Source organism: Lates calcarifer, linkage group LG15 (assembly GCF_001640805.2).
Source record: "Lates calcarifer isolate ASB-BC8 linkage group LG15, TLL_Latcal_v3, whole genome shotgun sequence".
Classification (NCBI taxonomy): Eukaryota; Metazoa; Chordata; class Actinopteri; family Centropomidae; genus Lates; species Lates calcarifer.
In genome coordinates this window covers 5,925,354-5,939,996 of record NC_066847.1, presented here as the reverse complement: position 1 = coordinate 5,939,996, position 14,643 = coordinate 5,925,354, and the positions used below count along the sequence as shown (strand labels likewise).

Sequence of the window (14,643 nt, the reverse complement as noted above, 5' to 3'; positions counted from 1 at the left end):
GCAGATACCACTGTTGTTTACTACTGTTTTAGTAGTTGTTCACTTTTTACATGATGCACTGTTGTTGTCGATGATTGATGTCATTCCTCAGATGGCCACAGGGCGGCAGTGAGCGCTGCGGCCTCTGTTGCTCTGCTCTTCTTCGGTAGTTTTACATGACGCGTTTCCGCTTTCAACCTCATCGTGCGTTAAGTTAGCTAAAACAGGTATTTTTTCCATTTGTGTTGTGTCTTATGGGAAAAATAAAGGCACAAATAAATAGTTTTGCATGGCTATGGAGGGATGTACTTATCCATTAAGTGTCCTTATCGGGAGTTTGTGAGTTTCAGCTTAAACTAACGCCTAATTTTAAAACTGAGTTAGCTGAGTTAGCTAACTCACAGCCGTTACTCCTGCCATAACAACAACGTTGTTTGGGCGTTTTGAAAAGCGGTAAGTGACATTAATGAGGGTCTTTTGCCTTAAATAATGTGTTGTCGCGTCTTCAGTTTAAACGGAATGTCTAAGACTAGCAGAGTAGTTGTTAATGGCATTAGTGCGCCATTGAATTGAATTGAAGTGTTTTAAGATGTTCTTGTGACTGTTCCCTCAACAGGCATCATGGCCAATCTAGAGCAGTGGGTCAGTGACCGTCTTCATGACATCCTCGGGTTGAGTGACAGATATGTGTCTCAATTCATGATTGGCACTGCACGGAAAGCACTTAGTCCTCAAGACTTTGTGACACGTCTCGAGCAGACGGGCACAATTGACATCGACCCGAGTGTGATCGCCTTTGCGCAAGAGCTCTTTGACAAGGTATAAAGTGAAATTGTGCTGTTGTTCCCTGTGTGATTTTGCATTAACGTAGTTACATGAGCTTTAAATGCTTCCGATGTTGCTGTAGTTGTTTGCATTTTCAGACTGGGAAGTTTTGGTGGGAATGAAACCTCTAACAATCCTTTATCACTGTGTTATAGATTCCTCGCAAGCAGGTTGTGGAGAAAGCATCCCGGGCGATAGAACGGGAAGCCATTGAAATGGAGAGGAAGAATCGGACGTACACGCTACTGGAGGACAGCGACAGCGATGGAGAAAGTGTGAGAGAGAAACAGAAAGAGAAAAAGAAAAGCAAGGACAAGGACAGAGGAAACAAAAGGAAACACATTAGAAAGAAGAAAGAGAGCGAGTCCTCCAGTGAAGATGAATCACCTAAACGGTAATCCAGACATTCTGTACTGACTTTAACGTGCTTGCTTTCTTTTTTGCTTTCTATTCATCGATGCAATATACATTAACGTATGTGTATGTTGTTAATAGTGGATTAAACCCAGAGAAAAGAGAAACAACCTGCACATATTTATCATCACAGAATCATTCAGAGCCTTTTAAACTAGTCATTAATTTGATGTATTTTTTCCAGGGGTGATTCAGGCAAGTCTGTCAAGAAAGAAGAGGAGGAAGAGGAAGAATGGGAGAAGGAAGAGCGAGAGAGATTGCAGGACATTGAAGAGAGAGATGCATTTGCCTTGCGAGTGAGGCAGAAAGACAAAGAGAAGACCCGCAACATAGCAGAGAGGACTGACAAAAAGGTGGGAGACGAGAGAATTGCAACACAACTCATGCATTTTTTTCCAAACCTCACCCTCTGTTTCTCACAGATAAACAACTTCAGATTTTATTTGTTTTTCTCCAGGCTTACGAGGAAGCTCAGAAGAGGCTGGAGATGGCTGTGGATGATCAGAAGAATATGGTGGGTGCTCTGAATCATCACGTCTATGAACAGAATATTTTGTCTCTATTACATGTAGACTTCTATAATACCATGTCAAATGGGCATTAGAAACTATGAACAACTTGCTAATATTCTGTGTAATAAAGTTTCTGATCCTTTGTACTCCTCTGTCAATCTTTAGTTGCCAGAGTTGAGGAAGCGCTCTCGCTGGGAGTATCTGAAGAAGAGAGAGTCAGAGAAGCTGGAGGACCTGGAGGCAGAGATCAAGGACGAGGAGTACCTTTTCTCTACAGATGAGCTGACTGACAGGGAGAAAAAGGAGTTGGAATACAAACGCACCCTTCGGGACCTGGCTAGAGACTACAAAAAGGCTGGGGCCAAGGAACAGGAAGAGAGGAAGAACAGATACTATATGCCAGAAGAGAAGAGAAGCAAGGTAGGATGGAGGGATTCCACATACTGATACAATATACAGACACAGTCACCTGCTAAAGTCTTGCGTAGCTTAAGTTGTTCGTTTCTTTTCCTCCATCCCTCTCCCTTCTCTCTCTCTGACCAGGACGTTCCGCAGAGGGACCTGGAGCTGGAGGAAATTCCCATGGAGCTGGGAGGAGAGCAAGGCCGCTGGGAGGAGGAGAGGCTGAAGACGGCCTCCCTCAGCTTCGGGGCCAAGAAGGAGCGAGAGCAAGGGATGAGGCAGGAGCAGGAGAAGTACCAGCTGATCCTGGAGGAGGATGAGATGATCGACTTTGTCAGCACTGCCATTACCATGAAAGGAACTCGGACAGAAAAGGTGGGCTTCATCTAGTACTTTTTAATTCCTCATCATTCCCCATTATAATTTGTCTCTTAATTCTGTGCAGCAGATAGCAGAAATTGTCTTGTAATAGGAGCCAATGACATGGCTCTCGTTTTTACTGATGTTAACCTGGAAAGACAATGTAACTTCCTCCACCTGACTGTATTCTCTTTATATGAAAGTGAGGGCAACCAGAAAAAGATGTACAAGTATAATCCCTGCAACATCCTTTGTCCTAGCAGCGTGTCCCAGAGCAAGACAAAAACTCCTTTGCAGTTACTTATTACACATCAGAGTGAAAAAGATAATTTAGAGACACTGAAGTTGCCTTTTCTTCTAACCCTGTCATGTTTAGGATCAGGAGGCCCCTGCTCTGTCGCAGGCAGAGCTTAAGAAACAGTCCATGCAGGAGGTCCGACGCAGCCTACCCATCTTCCCCTACAGAGAGGACCTGCTAGCAGCCATCCATGAGCACCAGATCCTGGTCATTGAAGGGGAGACAGGCTCTGGAAAAACCACCCAGATCCCACAGTACCTCCTGGAAGATGTGAGTGCAGAATCTAATCATCACATCACATACCTACATGTTAAGCATGTTATGCTCCACTATAAATCTGTGATTAGTAACAAAATATAGCACAGTACCTTAGGCCATATGCTATTCCTGGTCAAGAAATAATCTGCCACATAACCCCTGTAAAGGGTTTGTGTTTCTGTTCATTTTAAATGAGGATTTTGTTATCTTTAGACAGAGCTAGGCTATCAAACAAAATGTCAAACTATTCCTTTAAAGTTCACTTTAGCTCTAAAAGACAACTGTTGCTAATGGGTTTTGTGGATGTTCCTGATGAAAACTGATGAAAAGAGTGGCAGCAGCAGTCTCAAAGCATCTGCGAACAAAACTGAAATGATCTGTGCAACAAGATAACGCTAGTGGTAACCAGTGAAAATGAATCTACCGTTGAACCTGTTGTTCCTCCCTCAGGGCTACACTAAAGGAGGCATGAAGATTGGATGCACACAGCCTCGCAGAGTGGCAGCCATGTCAGTTGCAGCCAGAGTGGCCCAGGAAATGAGTGTCAAGCTTGGGAATGAGGTGAGCTTGCTGATCCCATTTACAATCTATCTTTCCTAGCATTCTTTATTTATTCCAGAGTAATATTGACTCTTTCTTCAGACTATTTAAAGTGGTTAAGAATTACTAGAAGAAAAGACTAAACTTAATGGTTTGATCCAGGTGGGTTACAGCATTCGTTTTGAGGACTGCACATCAGAGAGAACAGTGCTAAAGTACATGACAGACGGCATGCTGCTCCGAGAGTTTCTCACCGAGCCCGACCTGGCCAGCTACAGGTAATGCAAAGAAGGGAATCACTAAGAAGCAGTCAGTAAGCAAACATTGTACAAATTAAGCTCAGTCTTAGCCACAAATGTGTTACGTCATCTGTCACAAACTTCCCACAGTTTCTCTCTGCAGTTTCACATTTCAGATAAATGTGTTTATGTACATTTATTAAACACCTGTAGATATAACTGTGTCTGTTGCGTGCAGTCATCCCCTTTCCCCACACTCTCTGTCTCTCTCTCCATCCAGTGTGATCATTATAGATGAGGCCCATGAGAGAACACTCCACACAGACATCCTGTTTGGTCTGATTAAGGACATTGCCAGGTTCAGGCCAGACCTGAAGGTGCTGGTGGCCAGCGCTACTCTGGACACTGAGCGCTTCTCCTGCTTTTTTGACGACGCACCTGTCTTTAGGATTCCTGGCAGGAGGTTCCCCGTTGATATCTTCTACACTAAAGTAGGAACTAGTTTGTTACTCTCACATTTATTAAAATAACTTATAAAAACAATATTATATATGGTTACTACTAGATGGACAAAGGACAGCAATATAAAAATTCCAAATGAAAAATTGCAGCCTTTTCCCAGTTACAATTAGTGCGCCTTTTGAATACAAAAGAATACTACCAAACAACTTCTTAAGTTTTCTACCTCATTTATTTATATACAATTTGAATGTTTACATTCACATTTACAACAAATGAACAATAGATAAAACACAGCCTCTGCATGGGTCACCAAGCCCATAGAATTTTGAAGAGAAAGAAAGATCAAATTTTGTAAAGGATTTAAAACTTTTCCCATCACCACTCTGTCAAAAGTATCTGTTTGCTGTGTTGCCTAGGCTCCAGAGGCAGACTATCTGGAAGCGTGTGTGGTGTCAGTGCTACAAATCCACGTCACTCAACCTCCTGGAGACATCTTGGTCTTTCTCACCGGACAGGTATTGTTTATATCAAGCATAAGATTCTTCAATATCCCATTACAACACATTGTAGCTGTAACTGTAATCATTTCTTTGTTCAGAAGGTCTTTATGACACCAGAGAGCATTTCAGTGCATCATGACCTTTTGTCAGTTTCTGCAACCTGATTCTCCCATGTGGGTCTATATAGTGCCAAAATTGTACAGTTAATGAGCTACCTGTCAGGCCATTAGACTGTTTACAGCTCTTGGTGCTTTTGAAAAAAGCCAGGGTGAACATGAGTCAGATCAGAACTAAAAAGACATGAATTGGCTTTGTTGGCCAAGTTTGTGCTTTTATACAACGAGTTTAACTCCAGTTTCTAGTGCCTTACAGTGTACTTGAAGGATAACTATATAAGTATTTTTAAACCTGGGCCTTTTTCCTATGTTTTGGGGTGTAAATGATTGATTGGGACAAAAATCATTGGAATTGGTGCAGTACTGAGTAATCTACACTGAAAACGTAGGTGTTTGTTTTTGCCATAGACAGGTTCAGATTGTTATTTCAAGTGCCTGACAATATTACATATATGATTCCAGCCTTTTTATTAATGAGTAAGATTTTTTGTTTAACTAGGCACATTGCTATATATCAGTGACTTTTAGTGGTGCAAGAAGTATTTAGGTCCTCTACATATGTAGAAGTACCAACCAACTTTATTTTAACCTCTTTGCTTGTATGTGTCTGGCAGGAGGAGATTGAAGCGTGTTGCGAGCTGCTCCAGGACAGATGCAGGCGGCTGGGATCCAAGATAGCAGAGCTTCTTGTCCTTCCCATCTATGCCAATCTGCCATCTGACATGCAGGCGAAGATTTTCAACCCCACTCCACCTGGGGCCCGTAAGGTCAGATGATGTCTTATTTCTGTGCAGAATACTTGGAAAACTTTTATTGTTTCCTAATACAATTGCCCTGGATGTAGTAGGTCACTGTAGGATTAATATTTCAATTTGGCAGACACTAAATGGTCAGTAGCATGTAATACCAAGATTTAAGTGACGACAATAGATCTGCTATCTGTTTTCTTTATCAGTTGTGTGTTAAGCAAGAGCCCTCTCATATTTACCCAGATTAAATGTCCATGCTATTATTCACCAACAGAGGCTGCTGTAGTACAATGAGATTTGGTAGAGAGTCAGTATCCTATCTTGGCACTGAGAAGAAAAGGCTTGTTTTGGTGTTTTCTTTCTTTGTTAGTTTTTTGGTCATGTTTCATTCACCAGCTGGATTTATTCTTTCCTTTGCTTTGTTTGAGCAGTTATTACTCACTTCATCTGTTCACGCTGTGTGTTCTCTTCCCTCATTCCAAGGTGGTGGTGGCTACCAATATAGCAGAAACCTCACTGACCATAGACGGCATAATCTACGTCATTGATCCAGGCTTCTGCAAACAGAAGAGTTACAACGCACGCACTGGCATGGAGTCACTCATTGTCACACCCTGCTCTCGGGTAACTTCTTGCTTCTTTTCTAAACATATTACATGCAGGATCACGTTGGAGTGAGGTGATGGCTGATTTTATTAAGAAGTGTAGTGAATAAACATGTTTTCAAAATGCCACAGTTCACTCACTTAGTTGCAGGCTACAAACTGTGATGTTGAATTAACCTTAGGCAGCTTTTTCATTTGCTCCCTTCCTAGTTTTGTCTTTTAAGTTTCCAGTTGCTATTTTTGGCTGTGGTAAATAAAAAATAAAAAGCCACAGTTTGCTAAACATTTCTTAGAGATCAGAACATAAGTCCATATTAGTGAGGAAGTCACATGGCCTGACAACACCACATCCACAGCAGATATCAGATAAAAAAAGATTAACTTTTGTACAAAGTAATGTTCCTACTGTCTCACTGTGTGTTGCAGAAGCTGCTCTGTGGTGAAAAATTTCAAGAACTCTGATGCTTATTCATCAGTATGATGACGCACTAAATCACAAATGATCACTAAACCAGATGATTTTTACTGTTGTTGGTCTGGAATTATTAGTTATTAACACAGTCTAATAGGCTCAACGTGATCAGAGGGGGATATGTCAATTTATACAAGGCAACAATGTAGATAGGTGGTTAAAGACAAAATAGCATAGTCTGAGCACTTCCTTGTTCCTTACAAACACATAATGTCAGGATAGGCTATGTTAGAAAGGCTAGGTGTTGTTAGAGGCTGTTATTCTTTAACTATGTATGTGCATTGTTAGTCTCTGTATTTGTTTCTAAATGTTTTGCCATCTCTTGTGTGTGTTTCTGTTTTGTTCTCAGGCTTCGGCCAACCAGAGAGCAGGCCGTGCAGGCAGAGTGGCTGCTGGAAAATGTTTCAGGCTTTACACAGCCTGGGCTTTTAAACATGAAATGGAGGAAACGACTGTGCCTGAAATTCAGAGGACAAACTTGGGAAATGTAGTCCTGCTGCTAAAGAGTCTAGGTAAGGGGAAGACCCCGCTCATGGGTGGGATTAGGTAGAATATATGACAACTTTTGAAATCGTTTCATACACAGTCAGTAAGTTGGAGCAGGTTAGATCACCATTTGGTGGCTGTGACTGTGCAATAAGAGAATAGTTTTTGCTTGCAGGCATCAATGACCTCATACACTTTGACTTCATGGACCCTCCTCCTCATGAGACTCTGGTCTTGGCGCTGGAGCAGCTCTACGCCCTCGGAGCACTCAACCACATGGGAGAGCTCACCAAGGTACAAAATGTGGCCTTAATTTGTTAAACCTGTTGTTAGATTTAATTAATAGTTTCATTATTATGTGACAATTTGAAAACAGAGTGACAGCAATGTGAAACAGGTCAACTCTAAATGAATGATAATGTTGCTCCATAACATTATTGGATACTTCAGTTAGCACGCTTACATGTAGTACACTGTGTACACAGTTTACTCATTAGCATACTGTGTGAATTTCGGCTGGGTGGTGGTGTTTCAACTTAAACACAGCGTTTAGTGGAAATGATGATTGCCATATGACTGTGATTGTCACAGTCATATGGCAACTCCAATATCCAATCATCAGTCAAAAATCATCATTGTCCTTGCACACATTTACAACAAGCAAAGGGTTAATTATTCCTACCCCATCCCCTTCCCAGTCAAATGCAGCAGAAGGTCATACTTTGTTCACATACTTAACTTTAAATACAGAAAGGAGATAACGTAACTTTTGCTTTGACATGTATAATCTTTGTCCATCTTCAGTCTGCATATTTGCATGACATACAGTACATACCTGATGCTTTTTATATTTTGACATGGCTTCCAGCACTGAAGAGTCACTCACTTCCTTGATTCAAAGTGTTGATACTTGGAATACATGACTCATTGTGTTTACAACTCAGGGCTTTTATGACCAAGCCAGTCTTATCAGTTAGTAATTTATATGGATGTGGGGTTTTCAGAGATTTTAGCTGACTGCATCATTGGTAATTATTACAAGTTAATGTTTGTTGAATGAATAAATAACTGTCTGTCTTCTTTGTCAGCTGGGTCGCAGGATGGCTGAGTTACCTGTGGACCCCATGCTGAGCAAGATGATCCTGGCCTCCGAGCAGTAAGTCTCCAGTCTGATACTTGCATAAGCCTGTCACTGTCCAAGTACTGTATGAAGCAAAAAATGTATCAAATCAGTTAGATACATTGGTTTTCTAACATATGATTAAGCAGCTGGGGTTTGAGGTCATGGCAGTGAGCCTAGTCTTAACTGGGCCGTCCACTGTGCTCTGACTTTAGCAATGACATTAGATATATTTTTGTAGACCCATGAGGTTTGGTGGAATATTTGCATTGCTGGACAGAGAGAAAGTGTATGATGTGTTGTAAATATGTGATTGAATCAATTCTTAGAGGGGACTGATGTTGTATCTCTAAGCCTAAATTATACAGCTGTGGACACCGCAAACTTGTAGTTGTTCTTATTATACTCCTCGTAGCCCACTTGGAGGATGCATGTGCAGAAAAAATTGGTTGACAAAATTGTGGGAAGTATAACACTGGCATTAGGGAGAAGGGGATTTGCAAGGTTAAAAGAAGACTGGACAGATGAGATCGGGATTAAACTAAAGCTGCATACTTAATGTGAAAATTATTGTTCTGCTGAAAATTATGTTCTTTATAATCTATCAAAGACAAACAGGTTTTCTCAGATTTGAGCTACTATACACTCCTCTGAATCTGTCCTGTGTGTGAACTTGGAGATATAGAAAATGAGTCAGTTGCTGGATGTGGATGATTCTTATTGTCGACTTTCAAACTGGCAACTAATACAGTGAATGCATGGGACTTGCATGGGAAAACCTTACATCAGTAAGGAGTGGATGATTATTGTTATTTCTTCCTCTGCGTTCTCTGTATATCTTCCTTCTAATTCCTCTATATCTCTGTTAATTTTTTCCCTCTTCGTGTCTCTCCAGGTACAAGTGTTCAGAGGAGGTGTTGACGATAGCAGCCATGTTGTCAGTGAACAACTCCATTTTCTACCGGCCTAAAGACAAGGTGGTGCACGCTGATAATGCCAGGATGAACTTTGTGGTGCCAGGGGGAGACCACCTGGTGCTGCTCAATGTCTATACTCAGGTATGAACGCAGCTGGATAGGAGCCGTTATGACTGAGGATGCATTCAAAAAATATCTTCTGGAAGTCTTTGTGAAGCTTACAATGTATAATTATATCAGAGAGGTGTTCATTAGATCCACATAAGTCTTTGAGGCCTAGTTTAGTGTTGTTTTTATACTGCATGTTATTACAAAGTCTAATATTTTGCCCATTTACCCACATGAGGAGGACAGAATATTAGAGCTGAACTCTCAGGCACAGTCTCAATACAGTATTCAGTATTATAGGGCAGGAGTTGTCACTAGGTTACTGTAATGACCTGCGTTAGTGTTTAATATTTGAGTCTAATCCTCTGACACTGACATGAAATAGAAAACCACCAAATTTTCAGGTTGTCTTTGACCTAGTATGCAAATATTTGGTGTATACACAGAACAACTATCTGTTCTTGACAACTTCCTGTTTTTAGACTACTTTACTTCTCTTTCCTACTGAACTGTGATCTACTTCATTTAAAGAGTTTATAACCAGTGAGTTATTTTCAAAATTATGAATGAAAAATTACTTTGAAAACACTGAATTAGCCGCACATTGGCTTTTTATATAAACATAAAAAAATACTCTGACTTTCTATTCTTTCACAGCAGATTTTTACTGTTTATAGTTTCTGACCTATTTTTCTTGTGACTCTATAAAACAAAGCTATACCAGGATGCATAAGTTTACCATGTGTGATCATCAACCAGAGAGTGATTTTATAAGTTTATTATCTGTTGGATTTGCTTATTTGCACTAAAGGTGAACTATAGCTGAGGGTGATGGGCACGTCATTAGTTTTTGTTTTAAATAGAAGGGCTGGACTAATTAAAATGTTGATCTGATGATGCCACTAGATGACAAGTTATTACAGTTCGTGCTGACCCCTTATGATTCCAGACCCCCAAGTTACAAATCACTGATTTCCAGGCTGTTGATCATGGAAACTGAAGAGTTTTCTGAGATATTGCCATTCCCACCAATTAACTGCAGTCACAATGTCTTTCTCCCTCAGTGGGTGGAGAGCGGCTTCTCCACACAGTGGTGCTATGAGAACTTTATCCAGTTCCGCTCCATGAGGAGAGCCCGGGATGTCAGGGACCAGCTGGAGGGTCTGATGGATCGCATTGAAGTGGAGGTGGTCAGCTCCCAAGGAGACAGTATACCCATTCGCAAGGTTAGTGCTTTTGACCAACCTCTGATTCATATAAGGCTCTACACTATGGCTGTTTTTCATCAGACAATATGTTCAGGCATGGTCACAAGTCTGTTCCAAAGTTAACTGTCAAAAAGCGAGGGGAGATCTGGGAAATCATAGCAACTACAGTAGTATGATGTGGAAAACTAAAAACAAGCATAGCTTATCCAAATTTCTACAACATGGTGAAGCATGGTGGGGAAAAAAACAATGCTTGCATTCAATATTTGTTATTTGTTTTTGGTATCTTTTTTGTTCCACAGTGAGGTGAAAAGTCACCCTCAGATAGAGCCCCAGTTTTTGCTCAAGAACACCACAGGCAGGTGGAAACTTCCTGTCAGAAAATACTAGGCTCAAGAAAAAGTATATTCTTCTGAAAAGCTAAAATATGTGAGAAAATCTAAGAAAGCGGCAGTAACTTATCACTGAGCAGAGGCCGTGTGATAAGCCTTCTCATATCAGAGTCTATGTGTGTTGTGAACGCACCCCTAAACCACTTGTGATAAGCGAGGGCGTTTGTTTTATCAGCTGGGTTACACCTTTTTCCATCATATCCTGCCTCTGCCTGTGTCAAAATTCCTGCAGCCAAATAGGCAAGAGCAACCCCTTATTAACTTATTTTGTTGTTATGAATCAAAAGTTCAGTAATTAAACAAATGTATAGTTAATATTATTATTGGCATCTACAGAAAACTTTGGAAAGTATTGTTGCCTAGATTTCTTTTTCACTTTTTGAGTTGTGTAAAGTGGCTTCAGTAGCACTGCAAAATGACAGACAAATGCATGCTGACTTTTCCCACCCCTAGTTCTAGGGTGTGATAGACATTATTCGACAGATGGATTTCAGTGTCATGCTGTTCTTTCAGCATTAGTTTTGTGAACACTCTCAGCCCCACCTGGCCTAGATTACAGCAGGAGTGAACAGATCAAGTGCATCTGTGAAAAGTGAGTGTTTGGAGTGGAGATGCTTTTGGATGGTATCTGTTAGCTAATCACAACTAAAACCCAGCTGCAGTACAAAACAAGTGAAAAACAGTATGAATTATCTGCCCTTCCTGCTTTCTGATCCCTGTTGTAGTTTCCTTGAGCAAGACACTGATCCCTGCCAGTGCCACTTTCAAGCTGAGCAGTATAATTTCTGCATCGTCATAGTGATTTATAACTGTGCAGCAGCACATCAGAGGATTTTATCACACTTAGGGTTAGGGTTAGGGTTATGACTCACATGTTGCATCTGATTTGTCTACCACTTTTTAACACTTTCTTCTACTGAGGTTAGCATGCTAATCAGCTAGCCGCTACTCACCCAGCCTGTGTCATCACTTTCCAATAGCAGCTCACTGTAGCATCCAGACTGTGCTGAAGAAGTAGTGCTGATCAGTGGGCATATTCTAACCCCTTGTTTTGTAAGCACAATGATGTCTGAAACTCTTGGCAAGACACCATCACCTCCACCTGATCTCAAAAAACACAAAACATTTGTTTGGCTGCAGAGAGAACTTACAGATAGCTGCTTTAATTCTGACATGTTTAAGCTAGACTTGTCTTAAAAGCCTACAGGTTTTCAATAGTATTTAGTCTGATGTCTCGACTTTATAGTAAATGTTTTGATTGTAAGTGATTGACGAGCTAGACATTGAATGTCAAACATTCAGAGTCACATGGGGATGTAAGAAGAAAAACTCACTCATTCACTGCAGGTCAGACACCTGGTTGAAGTTAGTTTGATTACCACCAGCTAGACACACGTTTGAGTCTGCATCGAGTTGCTTTAGGATCAGATATTCATCAGCTGAATTCGTGTTGTTTGCATCGGTGACTGATATCAGATAGAGAGATAATTTAAAAAGGAGCTTATTTCCTGCAGGAAACCCTGAGAGGATCAGCAATTAATCATCAAATCATTAATCACTGGTAGAAATTCTCCTTTCTTTCATGACTAACAAAAAGCAGCATTATCCATTTGTTAAAATACCATAAGTTAGGCTTCTCTCACTCACTAATGAGCCCTTCCTGTTGGGCCAAGTCGAGTGCATTATTCATATTATGTTGAGCTTCAGACTGAATGGTCCAGTCCTTACGATCTTGACTCAGAGTTTTGAATAGTTGCTCTGTTTCCCCCTGCATTTCCTCCTACAAGTGTGTCTATTTATGGAATAATCTGCATGTTTTGTTATGTGTCTTTTTTTGTCGATTTTATTTATGTCATAAAAACCATCAAAATATAATCAGTTGGATGCTTTACCAAGCACATAATAGCATTTTTTATTTTGTGCCTATCACCTTTGACCTCCCTGCAGTAGTCAGGGATCACATCATCATTAATTTTGATAGTCCTCATTTTGTATAATGCTGCTGTGGTCACCTTGATTTCTACCCCCACCCCCGTGCTTTTCCCAGGCGGTGACAGCAGGATATTTCTATCACACGGCGCGACTGAGCAAAGGTGGCTACAAGACGGTGAAGCACCAGCAGACAGTCTACGTCCACCCCAACAGCTCTCTGTTTGAGGAGCAGCCCCGCTGGCTCATCTACCACGAGCTGGTCTTCACCACAAAGGAGTTCATGAGACAGGTCTGTCAACTTCATTTCTACATAGTCCTCTAAGTCCTTCTCAAATATCTGCAGGGTTAGGAGATGTTAGTAGTCATGGTCTATTTTTCTGAGGCTGGTTTGGTAATGTGGAAGAAAATCATTAAACACAAAAAGCAGCTAGAGTTTAAAAAGTAAATTGAAATAGAATTGAATCCATTGTGGAGGCTTCCACAGAATAACTGCTTGTGCATGATACAGCACATTAATGAGGAAGTGTGACGAGGGTTCCTGTACAATATTTAACTATTCCTTCTGTATAAGTATCTCATTGTGTATTCTCTCACCCCTGTTTGCAGGTGATTGAGATAGAGAGCAGCTGGCTGCTTGAAGTCGCTCCTCACTACTACAAAAGTAAAGAGCTGGAGGACAGCAGCAGCAAGAAGATGCCCCGCAAGCAGGGTAAAACAAAAGAGGAGCTGGGCTGAAGAGAAGACAGAGACTCTGTGGACAGATGACAGAAATAAAAAGCTCAGGTGCCCACTCCCCTCCTCTCTCAGGGCAGGGTAAAAGTAGGAAAAATGACTTTCAAAGCTTGGACATTTCTTAAAAATAAAGAGGAAAAGTGGTACCAATTCAGTACATAAACAAGTGCATGTTTGTAGCCTGTCTACACATGTGAAATTATTTTCTGCTGTAGTTTGATATGGCATTTTTTGACTGTGCTTACTCAGTATTTGGACCAAATCTGGCTGCAGAAAGCAGCCTGAGTACAGACACGTGGAGCAGAGTGATGGGTCCAGTAAGAAGTGGGTCACAAACCTACTGACTGGTTTAATCATAAACCAGCCACATCAGCTGGGCCACTACAAAGGAACTTTAATGCACTTGGATCTGAGTTTCCTGCAACAGCAGACTCGCAGTGTGGGATTTTTTTCAGCTCATTGATGAACTTGTTTGTTTTTCAGCCGCTTTTGAACATCCACCAGACTGTTTGTTGACTCGCCCTAAATAAACTGGCTTTGTCAAATCTTGCATTTGTCAAAGTAGCACACTGTTAAAGTGTACAAATGGACTGTTATTCAGATTCTCCACCAAGCTGAAAAGACTAATATCCAAATGATGAGTTTCATTCACATGTGAGGCTCCTTATCTTGTCAATTTTCTTTTTTTCTAGAGCAATAAAGTTTTACAACCATCTGTTTTTGTACTGCATATTTTGCTGAATAGAGCTAGTATGTCAGTGGGTTTGCAGCTCAGTATTAGGTCAAAACACTAGTATTTACAACCTTTTAATATTTAACTATTGGTTTCAATCCCACCAGGACATTCTGTGTTCAACAAGTTATATTTAGATGCAATATTTGGATGACTTCTCATCATTCTGATTTTATGCTGGTAAAGTTGTGCCGCAAGGGGATTGTGGGACATTGGAAATATTTTAATAAAATCACTATTGTTGTGCCAGTTTAACAGACATTTTTCTAGTTTGGAACACCACC

The 14,643-nt window shown here is 40.8% G+C and overlaps 1 protein-coding gene across 1 annotated transcript; it reads left to right on the top strand.

The window, feature by feature from the left end:
• The first annotated feature begins 147 nt into the window (after positions 1–147).
• dhx16 (DEAH (Asp-Glu-Ala-His) box polypeptide 16) lies at positions 148–14,341 on the top strand. The gene is made up of 21 exons (XM_018700046.2): positions 148–432; positions 596–798; positions 960–1,198; positions 1,403–1,571; positions 1,676–1,732; positions 1,896–2,150; positions 2,274–2,507; positions 2,869–3,060; positions 3,499–3,609; positions 3,751–3,866; positions 4,108–4,318; positions 4,706–4,804; positions 5,520–5,672; positions 6,138–6,278; positions 7,081–7,243; positions 7,393–7,511; positions 8,306–8,373; positions 9,233–9,395; positions 10,427–10,588; positions 13,010–13,183; positions 13,501–14,341. The coding sequence occupies exons 2-21, from the start codon at positions 601–603 to the stop codon at positions 13,627–13,629; spliced, it is 3,153 nt and encodes a 1,050-aa protein (XP_018555562.1). The 5' UTR covers positions 148–432; positions 596–600; the 3' UTR covers positions 13,630–14,341.
• Positions 14,342–14,643: the final 302 nt, after the last annotated feature.

What these genes read in the sequence shown, in the direction of transcription:
- dhx16 (XM_018700046.2), top strand. Translation starts at nt 601, where the DNA reads ATGGCCAATCTAGAGCAGTGGGTCAGTGACCGTCTTCATGACATCCTC. An exon ending in CCCGACCTGGCCAGCTACAG is followed by an intron (nt 3,867 to 4,107) that starts GTAATGCAAAGA and finishes CTCTCCATCCAG; the next exon opens with TGTGATCATTATAGATGAGG. An exon ending in TTGATATCTTCTACACTAAA is followed by an intron (nt 4,319 to 4,705) that starts GTAGGAACTAGT and finishes TGTGTTGCCTAG; the next exon opens with GCTCCAGAGGCAGACTATCT.